Source organism: Arachis ipaensis, chromosome B08 (assembly GCF_000816755.2).
Source record: "Arachis ipaensis cultivar K30076 chromosome B08, Araip1.1, whole genome shotgun sequence".
NCBI classification, from domain to species: domain Eukaryota; kingdom Viridiplantae; phylum Streptophyta; class Magnoliopsida; order Fabales; family Fabaceae; genus Arachis; species Arachis ipaensis.
Genome location: NC_029792.2, coordinates 23,445,699 through 23,462,370, shown reverse-complemented (window position 1 = coordinate 23,462,370; position 16,672 = coordinate 23,445,699). Strand labels below are relative to the sequence as shown.

At 38.0% G+C, this 16,672-nt stretch overlaps 4 protein-coding genes across 8 annotated transcripts; 3 read left to right on the top strand and 1 right to left on the bottom strand.

Moving 5' to 3' along the window:
* On the top strand, positions 2,301 to 5,810 carry LOC107614551 (beta-glucuronosyltransferase GlcAT14A). 3 transcript variants are annotated; one of them, XM_016316741.2, is made up of 5 exons: positions 2,301 to 2,452; positions 2,987 to 3,712; positions 3,813 to 3,888; positions 4,135 to 4,250; positions 4,984 to 5,810. In XM_016316741.2, exons 2-5 carry the CDS (start codon positions 3,145 to 3,147, stop codon positions 5,481 to 5,483), a joined length of 1,260 nt encoding a protein of 419 aa, XP_016172227.1. In that variant the 5' UTR covers positions 2,301 to 2,452; positions 2,987 to 3,144; the 3' UTR covers positions 5,484 to 5,810. The 3 variants fall into 3 exon arrangements, with proteins under 3 accessions (XP_016172227.1, XP_020964813.1, XP_020964814.1); XM_021109154.1 differs by lacking the exon at positions 2,301 to 2,452 and adding an exon at positions 2,487 to 2,674; XM_021109155.1 differs by lacking the exon at positions 2,301 to 2,452 and adding an exon at positions 2,657 to 2,674 and having other exon boundaries at positions 3,302 to 3,712.
* Positions 8,168 to 10,780, top strand: LOC107610762. The gene is made up of 3 exons (XM_016312765.1): positions 8,168 to 9,448; positions 9,554 to 10,387; positions 10,430 to 10,780. The coding sequence occupies exons 1-3, from the start codon at positions 8,168 to 8,170 to the stop codon at positions 10,778 to 10,780; spliced, it is 2,466 nt and encodes an 821-aa protein (XP_016168251.1).
* On the bottom strand, positions 11,599 to 13,807 carry LOC110265269 (serine/threonine-protein phosphatase 7 long form homolog). Its single transcript, XM_021108187.1, has 4 exons — positions 13,535 to 13,807; positions 12,542 to 13,284; positions 12,370 to 12,457; positions 11,599 to 12,285 (listed from the first exon to the last, which is right to left on the bottom strand). The coding sequence occupies exons 1-4, from the start codon at positions 13,649 to 13,651 to the stop codon at positions 11,599 to 11,601; spliced, it is 1,635 nt and encodes a 544-aa protein (XP_020963846.1). The 5' UTR covers positions 13,652 to 13,807.
* Positions 14,117 to 16,232, top strand: LOC107614324. Of its 3 annotated transcripts, none has more exons than XR_001614392.2 (3): positions 14,117 to 14,634; positions 15,495 to 15,575; positions 15,877 to 16,232. XR_001614392.2 is itself a non-coding variant. In XM_016316534.2 (2 exons), exons 1-2 carry the CDS (start codon positions 14,278 to 14,280, stop codon positions 15,522 to 15,524), a joined length of 387 nt encoding a protein of 128 aa, XP_016172020.1. In that variant the 5' UTR covers positions 14,118 to 14,277; the 3' UTR covers positions 15,525 to 15,803. The 3 variants fall into 3 exon arrangements, 1 of the variants encoding a protein (XP_016172020.1); XR_001614391.2 differs by having other exon boundaries at positions 14,118 to 14,634; positions 15,495 to 15,596; XM_016316534.2 differs by lacking the exon at positions 15,877 to 16,232 and having other exon boundaries at positions 14,118 to 14,634; positions 15,495 to 15,803.

Sequence of the window (16,672 nt, the reverse complement as noted above, 5' to 3'; positions counted from 1 at the left end):
AGGAAGAGATATCTCACCTTATACTTGCTGAAAATTAATGTTTCTTGGCCTTCAAGTCAAGTTAAGCATGATTCCTAAGGAAGAACATCAAGAAAACACATGTTTAAGCATGTTTCCTTGAAAACCAAATTGAAAGGGGAAAGGAACAGCCATCTCACCTTATTTTCAGCCTTGATAAGTTACATGGTTATGTAGAGGAAGAAGAGAGGATCATTCTGGTGAAATCAGAGTTTTGATTTGAGTTTTGGTTCAGAAGAAATCAAGCTTTGAAGATTAAGTGTTCATGAACTTTTCTCTCTTTTCTCTCCTTTCAATTTCGGCCAAAGGGAATAAATGACCAGCCTTGGAGTGTCTTGGGGGTGTAAGGTGAGTTGTGATTGGTTGGCTTGGAGGTGGGTTAAAATAATATTAAAATATCTCTGGTGTATAACTACTAAAACTAGGTGTATCGGAACACTTGTAAAAACATCTCTAAAAATTAATTTCTGATCTACTAGCATAAATGACACTAGTAACATATTTATTATGAGAATAAAACATGTATAATGAGGCCTTAGCATTGCTAAAGTCATCAGAGAGTGCTGGTGCTAAGCTGCGCCAGTAAATTGTGAACCCGGTTAAACCGATTTTCTGTTTTTAACAAAAACAGACCAGGTAACCTTATAATGTCATTCAAGCATTTTCTAATACTAATATAATGATAATAGTATACTATTATCTCTCTCCTCTCATGAATCGAGTCCGGTTCGTCAAACAGAGACTATTTACGAAAATCAGAATCAAAACTGCCAACCGAATTATAATAAAGGAGGATTAAATATAGCAAATTTAAAGGCCTAGGAAGCAAGTTTTCAATCATAACACAAAATCAAGAAGGAAATAAAAAACATGCAATTTCAATGAATAAGTGTGAGATTAGTTGACACAAACCCACTCAATTCAGTCCAAACTATATCATAAAATAGTGGTGCATCACTGAGAAAACTCGAATCCGCTCCCAGAGTGCTCCTCCCTCTCTCTAGAATTTATTCTCTCTAACAAATTTCTAACTCCACACCAAGCAAAGAATCTGCGGCTGGCTTCCGCAGTTTTATACACACTTCCAACGTATACCGCGGCTGTCTCCAACAGTTTACGTTCACGCAGCACAACACATAAACCGCTAACCAAGCCAACTTGTATAGAAACCGCTGTTGCCTATAGCGGTTTCTGTTTGCGCAACATTCCATGTAAACCATGGCTGCCAGTAGCGGTTTACATGCTCCTCTGAACTATTACTGCCAGTAGCAGTTTCTATAATTATATGAAAAATTGCATTTGCGTCTTGCTGTTTAGAAAGTTGTATTTGAGTAAAATTCTTCTCTAAACAATTTATTTAAGTGAATTGTCCAAAAATTTATGATTAATCCAGTAATAATACATGCCAATTATCTCTAGTTTATTTGTATTGATGGTTATTTTTGTAAAATTGTTGCTGAATTGAACCTAAGTTTTTTGAAAAATTAGCTGTTAGGAGTATATTTGATGCAAATAAAAAATTTTTAAGATATTACATGAAACTAAATTAAATTTGAGTCTAAACATAAAATTTAAATATTTAGGATAAGGGTTTCAATTTGTTCAGCGAAATAGTAGTTTATCAACGGTTTTGTCTAGACAATAATAAAAGATATATCTACAAAGAATTTTAATGTCTAAATCAACAAGAGTTTAAGTAATTTTTAAATGAGATTTGATTAAAAAAAAAATACTTGAGTGTTAGAATATTTATAGAGATATAAATGTAATCTAGTCATTATTTGAGGATGACTTTAAATGATAATGAGTAATTATTATCTATTCCATATTTAAGTTAGTTATCATCTAAATAGTGATAATTGAAGTAGTTAGAGAGTATTTACCTTACTCTCTGAATCGAGCTAGATATAAATTATAAAGATCTGTATTTAAGTCTGTCTAACCCATATAAAAAGAAGACACATATACTTAATTTGTTACTATTAGATCGGCTGTGTACCGTCTTATTTCAAATATAATTTGTCCACTAATAAAAACATAAATTAGACATATTTTGTAAGCTCAAATATAAACATTTTTTCATTTACAATAATCTTAATATGCTTTTAGGATACACATTACTTACATTCTTATTAAATTGACGCAAAGAAATATAAGTGCATACTTGGATATTAAACATAAATAAAATAATAATAAATTAATTTTTTTTCAAAAAAAAAACACCAATTTGGCTGACACGTTCAATGAAACACTGAGAAGCAAAGTTACAAGATTACATTACACCAACAGAATAAGAAACTGGTTTCTCATCGGTTTCTGTTTTCCTTTTTAACAAAAAATAAATCTGAAATCATCACTCATAATCTTTATTCTCTTCCTAGACGTGGATGCTTCTTAACATCTCCATCTCCATCACAATCACAACACAACGCAGGTTCACCCTCTTCCTCCACTCACGTTGATCTGTTTCTCGTTAAAACTTATAACCACTTTATATTATTATTAATTGATGTTATTTTCCAGCTGCATGTATTCTTTATATAATAATGACCATGATCATCATTATGAGCTAAACCTTCAGCTCTTGTTCCTTTCCTCGTGTTCTTTTCTACTCTCTCAATGTTAATGCTCGTCAAAATTTGAACTTTTGATCCGGGTTTTTCTCCATTTCAGTTTTTCTTTTCCCTCTTTCTTTCGAGATGAATTTATCATCAGTTTATCAAAGAAACGTTTTTGGATCCTTGTGTTCTTCTAGATATGATGTTTTCATTTCAATAACAGATTTAGAAAAATCTTCTTTTTCTTTTTAGCTGGTTTGATAAGAACAATTACTTTAGTTGTTCATTTCTGTAATATATTTTAATGATTCGGTTCCCTTACTGGATGATCAAAGAGTAGGTATAGATTGAATTTCTTTAGTTCATGTTTGTTACTTTGCTATTGATCGATTCATTCATTCATTGAACAGACACTATTCAAAGGAAGAGAGTATTGAGGAGCCTTAAGAGGATTTCAACTATGTATGTTCTAGTGGCTGATGATGATGGATGGTGAATTGGAAAAACATTATATGTTTCAGTGATTCATGAAAATTGTTTAAGAATCCCTGAAGCTCTAATTAAAGAGATGATGGGGTCCTTGTACTTAGAGAAGAAGTGGTTGTTCCCTCTCCTAATAACTTCAGCTGTTTGCATATTGTTTCTTGTTGTGACCTCAAGCTTTGGTGTTGCATCTTCAATTCACTCCCTGAATTCACTCTTTTTCTTTCTCCCGTCTCATCAAGCAAACGAAACCACGGATGTCATGGAAAAAAAGGTTGCCCCTGCTCCAGCTCCATCTGGTCCTGTGATTCCCCGGTTTGCCTATTTGATTGCCGGCTCGAAAGGCGATTTGGAGAAGATTTGGAGGACTCTTCATGCTGTTTACCATCCGCTAAACCACTATGTTCTTCATTTGGACCTCGAGTCCCCGGTACAGGAAAGGAATGAGCTTACTTTGAGAGTTGAGAAGCAGCATATCTTCAATGAGAGGGGAAATGTTTTTGTGATTCAAAAGGCGAACATTATTACTTACACAGGACCAACCATGGTTGCTGCTACCCTTCATGCTTGTGCCATTCTTCTAAAGAGAAGCAAAGATTGGGACTGGTTTATTAATCTCAGTGCTTCAGATTACCCTCTTGTGACTCAAGATGGTTAGTTGTTTGGCTTATAGAAGAAATGTTTCTGTTGCCATTTTTAAGCTTCTTTTGCTCAATGATTATTAGACTAATATACAGGTGTATGATTCTGCAGATCTTCTATATACTTTCTTGGAGGTAGATAGAAATCTTAACTTCATTGAGCACACAAGTCGGTTACGATGGAAGGAGTAAGTTTTCCTTCTCCCTCCTTCCCCCTGACATAAACAACGTTACAATCCAAGGTTATTGAAGTCCCTACTTAATTGGGTCTCCTATCTAATTTATGGATTTACATGTATACTCCTATGAGTTCAAGCATTGAGTTTTACGATTCTAGTTTACCAGAGTTCCACTAGTTAGGTGAATTCTCAAGTTTGATTATCTTGATTGAACCTGCTTTTATACATGATCCCGAATTGGACCACATTGTGCAGGAAAAAACGAGCGATGCCTTTGATTGTTGATCCAGGGCTTTACCAGCCAAACAAATCTGAAGTATTTTGGGTCACTCCTAATAGAAATTTGCCAACATCATTTAGACTATTCACTGGTTAGTTTTCTTTTTTCATCTTGTGATGATTGAGTTTGATCACACTTTTCTAAAGGTTCATTTATGCTAATTTGGAGAAGAATAGTCAATTAAGAGAATGAAACCAGAAATAAATTGTGTAAACTTTTTATTTTTTGTTGATGAGATGTTGGTTGCTCTTGTACTTCAATAAGTTATCTATAAGAGATAGCTTCTTAAGGCACAATTACAATGTATGCATGATCAACTTCAAAAACTTGTTCTCTTATAGCTTGTATTCGGTAATGTTAACTATTTCAAGACAGAAAGAAAATACAAAGACATTGAGACAGAAACAAAACAAAAGAAATTGTGTCCCTATTCCTATCCTCGCTGTCCCAATTTTTGAGACGATAGAAAATCAGGCAAATTTTATCTCAAGAAAGAGATATGTTTCTCTTTCTCCAAACAACTTCTACCTTAGTGTACAAATATGGCATTATAGTTTCTTCTTTCGGTCCATGAGAAACTAATTTTCAAACACTTAACCAATGCACTATGTTTTTGACATTCTATTAGGCTTTACACGCACACATGCACACATGAATCAATATAATTTGCGCTCACATGACGCAGAATACATGCACACATGTTTGAGAAGTTCTATGAGTGTTAGCAACATGTTGGCCAAATAACTGTTGGTCACCTAGTAAGTAGGACTCTTTTTCTATTTCACTTTCCATTTTTTTTATGAATTATTGTTGCTACATTTTAGGTTCAGCATGGGTGATTTTATCGCGCGAATTTGTTGAATATGTTATCTGGGGATGGGATAATCTACCAAGGACCCTTCTCATGTACTACACTAATTACGTTTCTTCCCCGGAAGGCTATTTCCATACTGTTGCGTGCAACTCGCCGGAGATGGCTAAAACTGTTGTCAACAGTGACTTGCATTATATTTCTTGGGACATTCCTCCGAAGCAGCATCCCCACATCCTAACCATCAAGGACACAGACAAAATGATCGCTAGTGGCGCCGCCTTTGCAAGGAAATTCGTTAGAGATGATCCTGTTCTTGATTTGATAGACAACACATTACTACATAGGAGCCCTGGACTATTCACAATGGGAGGTTGGTGCTCAGGAAAACCAGAATGTACTGAGCTTGGGGACATATATAACCTCAAACCCGGTCCGGGAGCTGAAAGGCTTAATCGCCTTGTTTCGCAGGTGGTTTTGAATGCTAAATCCAGTAAGTTTCAGTGTATCTAGATCCTATTGGGAGCTTTCATATTGCTTGAGATGGAAGAACAGACAATGAAGGCGTTTTTTTTATATACAAATTACATATTCGTGAGTCATAATAGTCGATTTAATCTTTTTTTGACACGTTACATTAATTTATGAACGTATTAACAAAGGTTAAATCGACTATCAATATGGAATGGATAGAATGCCACCAAATTAGGGACATAACTCATGAGATTGGAGTTAAGGTGTACATTATTCATAAGATAGTTGGGAAACATTTCAATCCCACATTGTGAACATTTTATGCATAACAAAAAGATTGGCATCATGATATTGCCATCTTTCTTTTTGTAGGTCCTTATTATTGTTATAAAGGTTTCAAAATTCTTTTATAAGCATCATTATCATTGAAAGCAAATATTACCATTTATACCTATAAATATCTAGAATGTTGACAAAATTATTAATAAGAAAATAATTACTTTTATACTCATAAAAGATGAATTTCGTATGACAAAAATTTTCAAATATCAAAAGATTATTCTAAATTTTAAAATTATCCTTATCTTTTTCACCACCGCTGTCATCATTTACACCTTCTCTGACCATTCCAATTCTTTCTACCTCTTCTAAGAAACCAAGAACAGAACCTTCAAACTATTATCACTTAACAGCCAAATTCAAAACTCACCAAGCTTTCTAGTAATGCAATTGAACCTGGTATTTTTTCAATATTTCTATTGAACTCTAACTTCAGAACCTTAACTTCCTTAAATCTTTAGACCATAATGGTAGGATTTTGCCAGAAATCTCGCCGTCAATGCCATTAAAGAGGAGAGAGGATCTGAGCTTGGAAAGCTCTGCCTGATTTCGAAGAAGAAAACATCTCACTAAAAAAGATACAAAATTGGAACTCAAATTGAAAAATTGCAATAAAAGAGTGAAATGAGTAAATGAAGAAGGGAGAAAAAGAATTTTATGAGAAAACTATAACCTCAAGTGTGAAGGAAAATTGTAAGAAGAAAAAGGGGATAAAGAGAATATGAAGAAAGAGGAGGAGAGAAACAAGATTCATCAGTGTTCTTTTTTGCAAAACATATTTTTCTTCCTCCAAGCGACAGTGTTTTATTTTTCCTAAAACATGAAAGTGTAAGTTCATCCAGCCTTGTTCTAGCTTCCTTTATTTTAATTGAAATGGTTAATGTTTTGCTATAACAAACTGACATAGTATGGGTTCATAAAAAAAATGTAGTATGTGACAGTTGGATATTCATAATTAATCTATATTTTGTTATTGACTTGTATCGTAGGAGGGACAAAGGATTATATAATAGTAGAAAAAACTAGCCCAGTATCAAGCACAAGTTAAATTTCATATTAAAGCTAACCCAGTAACTAAATATGAGGATCAATTGCCAACAAAGAGGATGCAAGTGTTAAACAGTATGATGATGGTGGTGAGAGTAGTGATGATATGATGGTGGTTAGAGTGGTGATGATGAGGATAGTTTGCGAATTTATAATAATTTTTTAGTGTTTGAAAAATTTTGTCCGTACGAAACTCATTTTTTATATGTATAAAGTTAATTTTTTTCCATAGGTAATTTTACAAGTGTTTTAAATATTCATATGCAAAAATGATAGTTTTTTCATATTGAAATTCATAAATAGACTTCTAATGATTTTTTGTTGTTTTACTTTATTTTTAGTCATTTTGGTTAGCATGCACAAAGGCATTTGGGTTGTAAGATTTAATACTCTAATCTTCCATAAACTATGAAAAGGCCAATATCATTTGACAAATAGTGGCTAACATAGTTAGATTTCACAGGAGTCGGCTAATATTAGTGAACTAAATTATCTAAAATGAAAACAAAAACCAAGGGTCTAAATTCAATTTTCAATTTTCAATTTTAATTTTTAGGTTTAATTACTCCATTTAGGTAGAATATTCTTTCTTTTTTCTTTTTTTTTTCTTTTTTTCATAAAGGCCCACCCACTCAAATTGAATAACTTTATACAACTCTTCTAACTATGCAATTGCACTGTAATGTAAAAACATTAAAGGAATCAAATTTTGCCACACTGTAAGCTCATCAAACTTTCATCTATAGATATAAGTATTACACTCCATAATTGATGTAAATATAATTTATTTTTTATTTTTTATTTTAAAAAGATAATATATTGCGATATGTTGACATCCCATAATAAAAAAAAAAGATATTTTAAAGGGTAACAAACAAAAAGATAAAATAAAAATAAAGATATTAATTAACACAATCTATGAAGTCCATTTAAATAAATTATTAATGTATGGAATTGTATTTAAAACTGCTGAATTAAAACTATATTTTTTAAGGGCAATATACGTAAATAAAATGAAACACAGTTACCTGATTACAACATTTTAAAATTGGTTACATGCATGTCTTTTTTTTATTACTATGTAATCCGTGGGAGTAAGTGTATGTAAACCGTTGCTACTTGGCACGGGTTTACGTGTGAGGAACGTTGATCATAAACCGTTGGAGGCAACCACGATTTATGAAGGGAGATAAATGTGCATAAAACCTTGTAAGCAGCAACGGTTTATGAAGGACTTTGAATAGGCATAAACCCTTGTTAATTGCCACGGTTTATGAGGAGAGGAATTATATATATATGTGAGTGAGATTCAAGCTGCTGAAGAGATCATTATCACAATGGCAAGTGAGGAAGAGAGTTTTCTTGTCTTAGTGCATTGCTCTGGAAAAATCAAAAGAAACAAAAAATATGGTGTGAAGTTCACTGACAGAGAACCATTGAGTGTATTCATCAGTTCATCAAGCACTTTGTCAGATGTGAAGAACAGCATCCCGCAGAAGCTTGGGGTATTTAGGAACAAGTGGGTGAAGAAGCTATTCTACAAGATTCCCATCGCAGTTGTCTCGACCGGTGTTAAGTATGATACGTTTGTGCTAGCGGCTGATGAAGATATTAGGGTTCTGTTTCATTGTGTTAGGAGTTTTCCGGAGGTCAGAATACACGAGTTGTTCGCGAAGTTGGAGGTTGGTGTCGATAGTTCTGGGGCATCAGCTCCAGTTCATAGCTCGACTGCCGTGGGCGGTGTGTCTAGTTCGATGCCTGTGGTAAGACCATCTGTTCCGCAGGTCGCATTCCCTTCATTCGCGGCTGATTTAGATCGAACGGAGACAGTTGGATCTGTACCGTTGGAGAATCCTGGGGTCTGGCAGCAGCCATTTGAGGTGGGCACCGGTGGTGGCATGATTCATGATGCTCAAGGCTTCGGAGAACCTGATCGAGTAGAGAATGCAATGCGGGACGATGACTCTGACCAGGAGCCTGTAGATATCATTGGGGACAGCAATGATGACACAGGTGCCAATCCACATACACCGCATGGGCCTTCAAGTTCTGGCACACAGCAGTACCCTCCACACTTCTCCACTCTAAACTTGGAGGCTCTGGGTCAACAGGCAGACAGTGGTGCTACAATTGGGGGTTCTTCTACAGAATTTCAGATTGGACAATCATTCCAGAATAAAGATGAAGCTATGCTGAGTGTGAAGGACTATAGCATTCGTCGGGGTGTTGAGTACAAAGTCTTGGAATCGGATCATCTGAAGTATCATGGAAAATGCAAGGAGTTCGGCAAGGATTGTACTTGGTTGATTCGCATATCGCTGCGTGCACGAAAGAGCACTTGGGAGGTTAGGAGGTACATCGGTTCGCACACTTGCTTGGCGACCTCTATTTCCAGTGATCACCGTCAGCTGGATTACCATGTTATCTGTGCGAGGATTTTGCCGTTTGTTAGGGCGGATGCTGCGGTTACGATAAAGGTCTTGCAACAAGCAACAGAAGCCGATTACGGGTTCAGGCCTAGTTACAGGAAGGTTTGGATGGAAAAACAGAAGGCTGTAGCACAAATATATGGAGATTGGAAGGAGTCGTATGCCGAGTTGCCTCGTTGGATGCTAGAGGTACAGTCGACCATGGCTGGGACAGTTACTGTGCTAAAGACCTCTCCTGTTCGAGTTGGGGATGAGGTCGATGAGTCAACGGTGCACTTTCATCAACTTTTCTAGACATTTCCGCCCTGCATCGAGGCCTTCCGGCATTGCAAGCCCCTTGTGAGTATTGACGGAACCCACTTGTATGGCAAGTACGGAGGCAGACTACTGTTGGCGATAGCGCAGGATGGGAACTCGAACATCCTCCCGATAGCCTTCGCCCTTGTGGAGGGAGAAAATGCAAAGTTATGGTCATTCTTTTTGTCCAACCTACGAACGCATGTGACGCCACAAGAGGGTGTACTTGTTATCTCTGACAGGCATAATGGCATCAAGGCTGCCCTTGAAGCCCCCGAGAATGGTTGGCTGCCTCCACGTGCTTTTCGAGCGTACTGTATTCGTCATGTGGCAGCGAATTTTAGCCTTAGCTTCAAGGGTAAAGATGCAAGGAGGATGCTGGTGAATGCTGCATATACAAAAACTGAAACAGAGTTTTATTACTGGTTTGGCATCATGCGGATTGAGAATCCAACCATGTGTGACTTGGCCAACCGGATGGAGTATGACAAGTGGACCCAATACGAGGATAGCGGTAGGCGCTTCAGGCACATGACAACCAATATTAGTGAATGTGTGAATTCTATGTTAAAGGAAACTCGCAACCTACCGGTCACTTCGTTGGTTAAGTCCACTTACGGGAGGCTTGCTGAGCTATTTGTGGTCCGCGGACAGACATCAGAGGCACAACTTGGATCTGGGCATGAATTTTGTCAGGCGTTGGTGAAGGCTATTGATCGGAACATAAGAGACTCAAGGTGCTTCACCATCACGTTATATGACAGGCACCAATCAGAGTACACAGTGGCTGAGACAATACCGACCAGGAACTTCTCGCTAGGTAGCTATCGAGTTTCCCTTAGGGATCACTCATGCGATTGTGGCCACTTTTAGGCAATCCATTATCCATGTTATCACGCCATTGCGTGTTGCGCCCACTCGCGCCTGAATTGGGCGTCATATGTTCACGAGGTGTATCGTATGAGTGAGTTGTTTAACGTTTACAAGCACGGGTTTGTTCCGCCTATCCCAGAAGGCCTATGGCCCCCATATTCTGGACCAACTGTCATTCCTGATCCCAACATGAGGCGTACAAGGGAAGGTCGTCCGAAGGCAACCAGGATCCGCGAAAGCATGGATCAGTCTGATGTGAACCAGCCGAAGCGATGTGGCCGCTGCCGGCAGCCTGGTCATACGCGGAGGAACTGTGACCAGCAAAGAAATACAGCTGGCGGGGATGGTTAGATGTTATGACGTATATGCTGTTGTTGTTGTTGTTTAAGTTGTATTAGGAAATTTTAATTTTAGTAATGTAAGGTTGTTGTCTATGTTGTATTAGAAAATTTTAATTTTAGTAATGTAAGGTTGTTGTCTAAGTTGTATTAGGAAGTCTTAATTTCAGTAATGTAAGGTTGGTTGAGTCAATCAATGTCGTTCCGTTGTTTAGTGTATTAAGTTCGTCTGTTTGACTCCTTTAACTTTACTTGTTTAATTGCCACACTTAGGTATTCTTATGAATGCGCGTAATAGTTGTGACAAGATAGTTCTTAGCCATAGATCCTAAAACCTATATAATTATCACATACATATCAAATAACATACTAATAAGAATACTCGATGGTGTCACTATCATCATCGTCGAAATGACCAAGCAGATGACATCCGGTGCCACACAAAGGAGGACGCCTCACCCTCCTCGGTCGCTGATCTGCCTGTTGACCCAGAGCCTCCAAGTTTAGAGTGGAGAAGTGTGGAGGGTATTGCTGTGTGCCAGAACTTGAAGGCCTATGCGGTGTATGTGGATTGGCACCTGATGCTGGGGTCCCTCCTAATGCGAACCATGGGTCAGATGGGGAAGCTGCAGGCTCATTGAGGTCAACTGGCAACTGAGGCTGAACATCCTGAGTTAGTGGCTGGTACTCGGCAAACTGGGAATGAACCCCAGGCATCTGTGGCCTATAATGAGTCGCATCATCGTTCCTCAGCATGTCTGCTATATCCCTAAGAACTCTGACTGACTAATAGGATTATCGATGTCCATGCCAACGACCGCGGTAGTAAAGTCAGCGAATACCTGTGGCTCGAGCCCGTCCACGACCATCCCGTCCACCCTGTCGTCTGGCTCTACGTCGAGGAACACGATGATCCACAACACCTCTATCATCAGCACCTACTAGGTCCTCATCCAAACGGTCGTCGAGCCATCGCCACTCTCGATCGGTGGTACGTGTGCCTATACGGCGACGCCGATCCACTTGCCTGTTGTCCGGCCTGTCGGGAACCTGCACCCTGGGAGGTGCCTGCGACGACCCTCTGTGACGAGCCTCCTCGGTCAAAACAATCGGCCTCAGATCATGAAATGCAACATCTGGGGATAGGAATCTGTGACCCACACGGCACCACCAGTCCAAGTACTCAGCTGATGGACCGGGGTCAGCTACTTGCTCGACCGGTATGACTGAATCAACCCGGTTCTCCCAATGCAAATGCCACTCCTGATAATATCTGGGGAACCATCGATCTCCACCCCTTCCATCCTTCGCATGGAGCCAATCTATGTTTAGAGCAAACTGAGGGAGATGCTGAACACCACCGAACTGCGGTACCACCCTATCCACCTGATGCCACTCAATCGCAGCAAAATATATCAGGCTAGTGACCGCCGTCCATAGCCTACGGTGCTCATCAACTAGTATCTCCGGATGAACAACAGCAGCTACCTCGGGAGATGAATAAGGCTCCCACACAAACTGCATCGGAGAAGGTAACGTTAGTTAAGACCATAAGAGTAAATACGAACGACTACTTGTAAGAGCAATAACTAAACGACTCACATCATGAAAACGCAATCTATCCAAAGAAAGGCGTGCAGCCACCACTCTCTGATCCACTGCATCGTTTCTCGGTAGATATGTAGCCCACCTACAAGTTTCATTGAAGGAATGTCATAACGAACAACAACACAGGTAATTGAACTAGTTATGCACGAAAAATAATAAACTGTACCTGGATGCAAGCGGAAACCCGAACACATCAAAACCACTAGGCCTCAAACTGGGAAACCTCCAAAAAATCCAAGACTGTAAAAGCTGTAGTGGACTGGCCAAGTTAACAACATTTCTGTTTGTCCCACGACAAAGACATCTATACAACCAGGCCAGTGCAGCCGACCCCCAGCTATATCGGCCCAAGTCGTCCATCGATGCCAAATAAGGCAACCACCGAAGGTGAACCCGGTTTGCGTTCTTGTCCGCAAATAGCTGAGAGGACAACAACATCAGAATGTAAGCACGCGCGTATATACGCACGGTCTCTTCACTAGCATCTACTGGGAGAACCCGAAACCTTTCATGGAACCATGTGTAGCACACTGTCATCTGCTTGATTTTATTCTGCGGAGGTAACTCCCCAAACAACTGGCGAAACCACACCCATGCGGGTCTTCCGTTTTCCATCAGATTCTCAAACTCAGTCAGGCACCCACTAACGGGCTCCCCATCGATGGGCAAACCCAGCTGATAGGCCACATCTTGCAAAGTGATAGTACACTCCCCAAACGGCATGTGGAAGGTGTGGGTCTCAGGACGCCACCTCTCAATGAATGCGCTAAGTAGAGGCTCATCAACCCAGAACCACTGACTGTTCAGCCTAGCCAAGTGATACAAGCCCGCGGTCTCCAAATACGGTATAATCTGGTCGTGTAAAGGCATATTCTGCTGTCTCCTCACACCGCTAATAACCCTACTAGGCTGCAAAATATGGATAAGGAAACCCTCAACATACGATCAATACTAATAACAGTAAATATAATTTAAAAAAGTAGTTATACACCCACATTGGTTTTATATTTTCTCTAATAATAACAATAGTTCTAATAATAACCACAATATAACAATAATAATAATAATAATAATAATAATAATAATAATAAAATAACAATACTAACATTAATAATAATAATAATATGAATAATGATAACAATAAACTTCTTTAACTAACCTCTTGTTCGATGTATCCAGCCACATGCGCAACGCCATTTAACCGGTACATGCGACCTTCGTCTTCCATCGATCCACCATCCAACTGGTTCAAAACCTCAAACCGGCCCCTAAACATCAAAGCTCCCGATTCTTTCTCAGCCACCCAACTTCACAAAATTTGCTATAGCTTAAATGTGATCCGCCATGACCACAGCGGCTTCTATATTTATACTATATCCTGCATAAACCGTGGTAGTCCACCATGTTTTATGCACACAATTTTTTACTCATAAACCGTGGCTACCACCAACGGTTTCTGACTGGCATTTTCCAAAGATAAACCGTGGCTACCTCCCACGGTTTACGTTGAAATTTCATTGCATATAAACCGTAGCTACCTAGAACAGTTTACGTTTAAAGTTAAAATCGTGATTACCCACCACAGTTTACATAGAGAGTGAAACAAAACATGCAGATAAAGTACTTCCATTTGTTATAATCAGGTAAAGGTTTCTATATTTCATTTTATACAGATATATTGTCTTTTTACTTTATTTATTTCTTTATAAAAAAAATTATAAAAGAAACTCAGGCTAAGTATGTTTTGTTTTTTTTGTCAGTAATGGGCCATGTTTAAAGATGGAACCCTAAACCATTGTCAGCAAAAAATTTCGTCGTGCAATTTGTGTTGTTTCCGTCACATCGGAAAACCTCTCCGGTGCGGTTGTGGCATCTTGCTCTCCGTCACCTCCAAGTGGGAAAATGTTGAAGTTCCTATCAAAAGTGAAGATCGAGTACAACGCACTGGACCCGCGAATAGCATCGTGTATGGAGTTCATGGCACAGTGCAACTCACGCAAGGCGAGGGAATCAAACCCTGCGTTCCAGGTGGAGGTGAAGCGCCGAACTGACGAACACCCACCGCAGATCACTGTGACCTTTGTCAACGGCGTCGAGCAAGCCTTCGATGCGACCTCAACCCCTGCACAGAGCATAAGGACCATGATTCTTGAAAAAGGCCAAACCCTAGAGACCGAGCAGATGTTCCGAGAAGCTGGTGAGTCATGGCCTGTCATCATCCCCAAAGAAGAGCTATCTCATCCCGCATCTGGCATCAAGGTTTGTTTTTTTCTAGCTTTATCGATTTTGTTTACTTGCGATTATGCTCGGTGCGTTCTTTCAATGTTAATTCTCTGCTTTTTATTCCATTGCGGATCGTTTTCTATTACTTTCTCGATGGTGATTGGTCATTGGTGCTGCATTATTGCTTTTACTTTAGGAGTTTAGAATTGTATGGAAACGAAACTGCTCTTACATCTACCTGAGATAGTAATTTTGATTTTCAAACTTAAACATCTCTAGAAAGCATTTTGCATTTAATCTGTTCATGATGAGTATAGCTTTTCTCATAGGAGCAATAATGAGTTTGGTGGTTTTCTGTTCTTCATGCCTGATATCCTACTTTAATTTGATCTTGGCTGTAATAAATTTTAAGGCAAAATTGCACATTTTTATTGGGGTGTTTGAAGGGTATTTTTTGCTTGTATTGTTATATAGAACAAGGAAGATACATTACAATTCTGAGATAAATTGAAGCTCCTAAGTATGCACTATGGATCCATTGATTTTACAGCCATGGTACATGTCATATGTTGCAGGAAACAGCAAAGAAGAAACCGTCCGTATTGATTAACTATATGTTCCAGAGTTTCGCTATAAGATGGACATAATTTCTTCCCCTGATATATATAATAATGCTATATAATAATCCATATTAGTTGTCCGATATCGCTCTTCTGCATGCTGGCTTTATGTGGTTACTCATTGATGCACTAGTGATACATATGCTTTTGGAAAATGCAACTAATTTTTCTGCACGGTCTTACAATTATGTTTCAATACCATTCCTTCCATTTGAGTATGTGATCTATACCTATTCCATTAATTTTTATTTTCTTTCATGTGCCCCTTCTTTTCAGCCAAGGAAAGCAGAGGAGAAGAAGCAATAGCCATGTATTGTTGAGCCTACCAACGGCCAGGAAATGTTCCGATTTTCTCAGGCATTCTCTGATTTCTTTTTGGTGGGGAGAGTACATGACATGAGATCATGACTGTTTTATGCTTTGCTGTATTTTAGGGTTGAATTATTGATATTGATTAAACAAATATGCATGTGACTCGTGTAATAATTGTTGTTTGTGAATAGCAGAATTTTGAAACGGTAATAATTTCATGCTAGAATTTGGTTGAATTTGATTATCAAAATGAATTAGTCATATAATATTATCGAAAACTTAAATATGTTAATGAATAATTATATGCCTTTTTTTTATTTTTACCTCTCCCCATTATTATGTACAGGAAACTCAAGCCTAATGAATCCATTGGAGGAGTGCTGTGTGGCAAACATGGGACATGAATGTGTTGATGTGGAGGACAAAGGAGCAAAACAATATAAAGGGTGTCAAAATCCTAATCTTGCATTCTTCTGGGACATCGTTCACCCGTCACAAAATGGTTGGAACGCAATCTTCACTTTGTTGCAACCTTCTATAGCCCAATTCACTCTACCGTAATAACTTGGTGTCATATATGGAATTCTATTCTGTTTTTGCTTTTAAGTTTAGAATCCTCATCAGCAGCACTGTAAAATCCTAAACTAGAATATGGTTTAGTTACTAATTTATAATAATGTTTAAGAGACAATAAAATTTTAGATATAATAAATATGTAGTTATAAATATTGTGTATATAAAATTACAGATGTCTATATAAAATAATTTTAGATATTATTTTTCTAATATTGGCGATAATTTATTATATGTCTACTTGTCTAGCATCAATACTACGTGGCTAGCTATTTATTTTATATTTTCTGTAGAGCTATCCTTGACATCACTTTCGTCGTATATGGACAATGTGGTTTACAATTGAATAATGGGTGAATGATATGGTGTCTATCACATTGTACCTAAGTTACTAAAAAGGTAAATAAATAATATAAATTTTATATGATTTACTTTTTATTTTAAACATTTTATCTTTTACTTTAAAAAGTAATTTAGGCAATTTAGGCCCCATAGAACTTACCTGAATAATGTTAGACTAATATTAGTTAGTAAAATTCGCTAAGAATTCATATTAAATATAGGAGGGA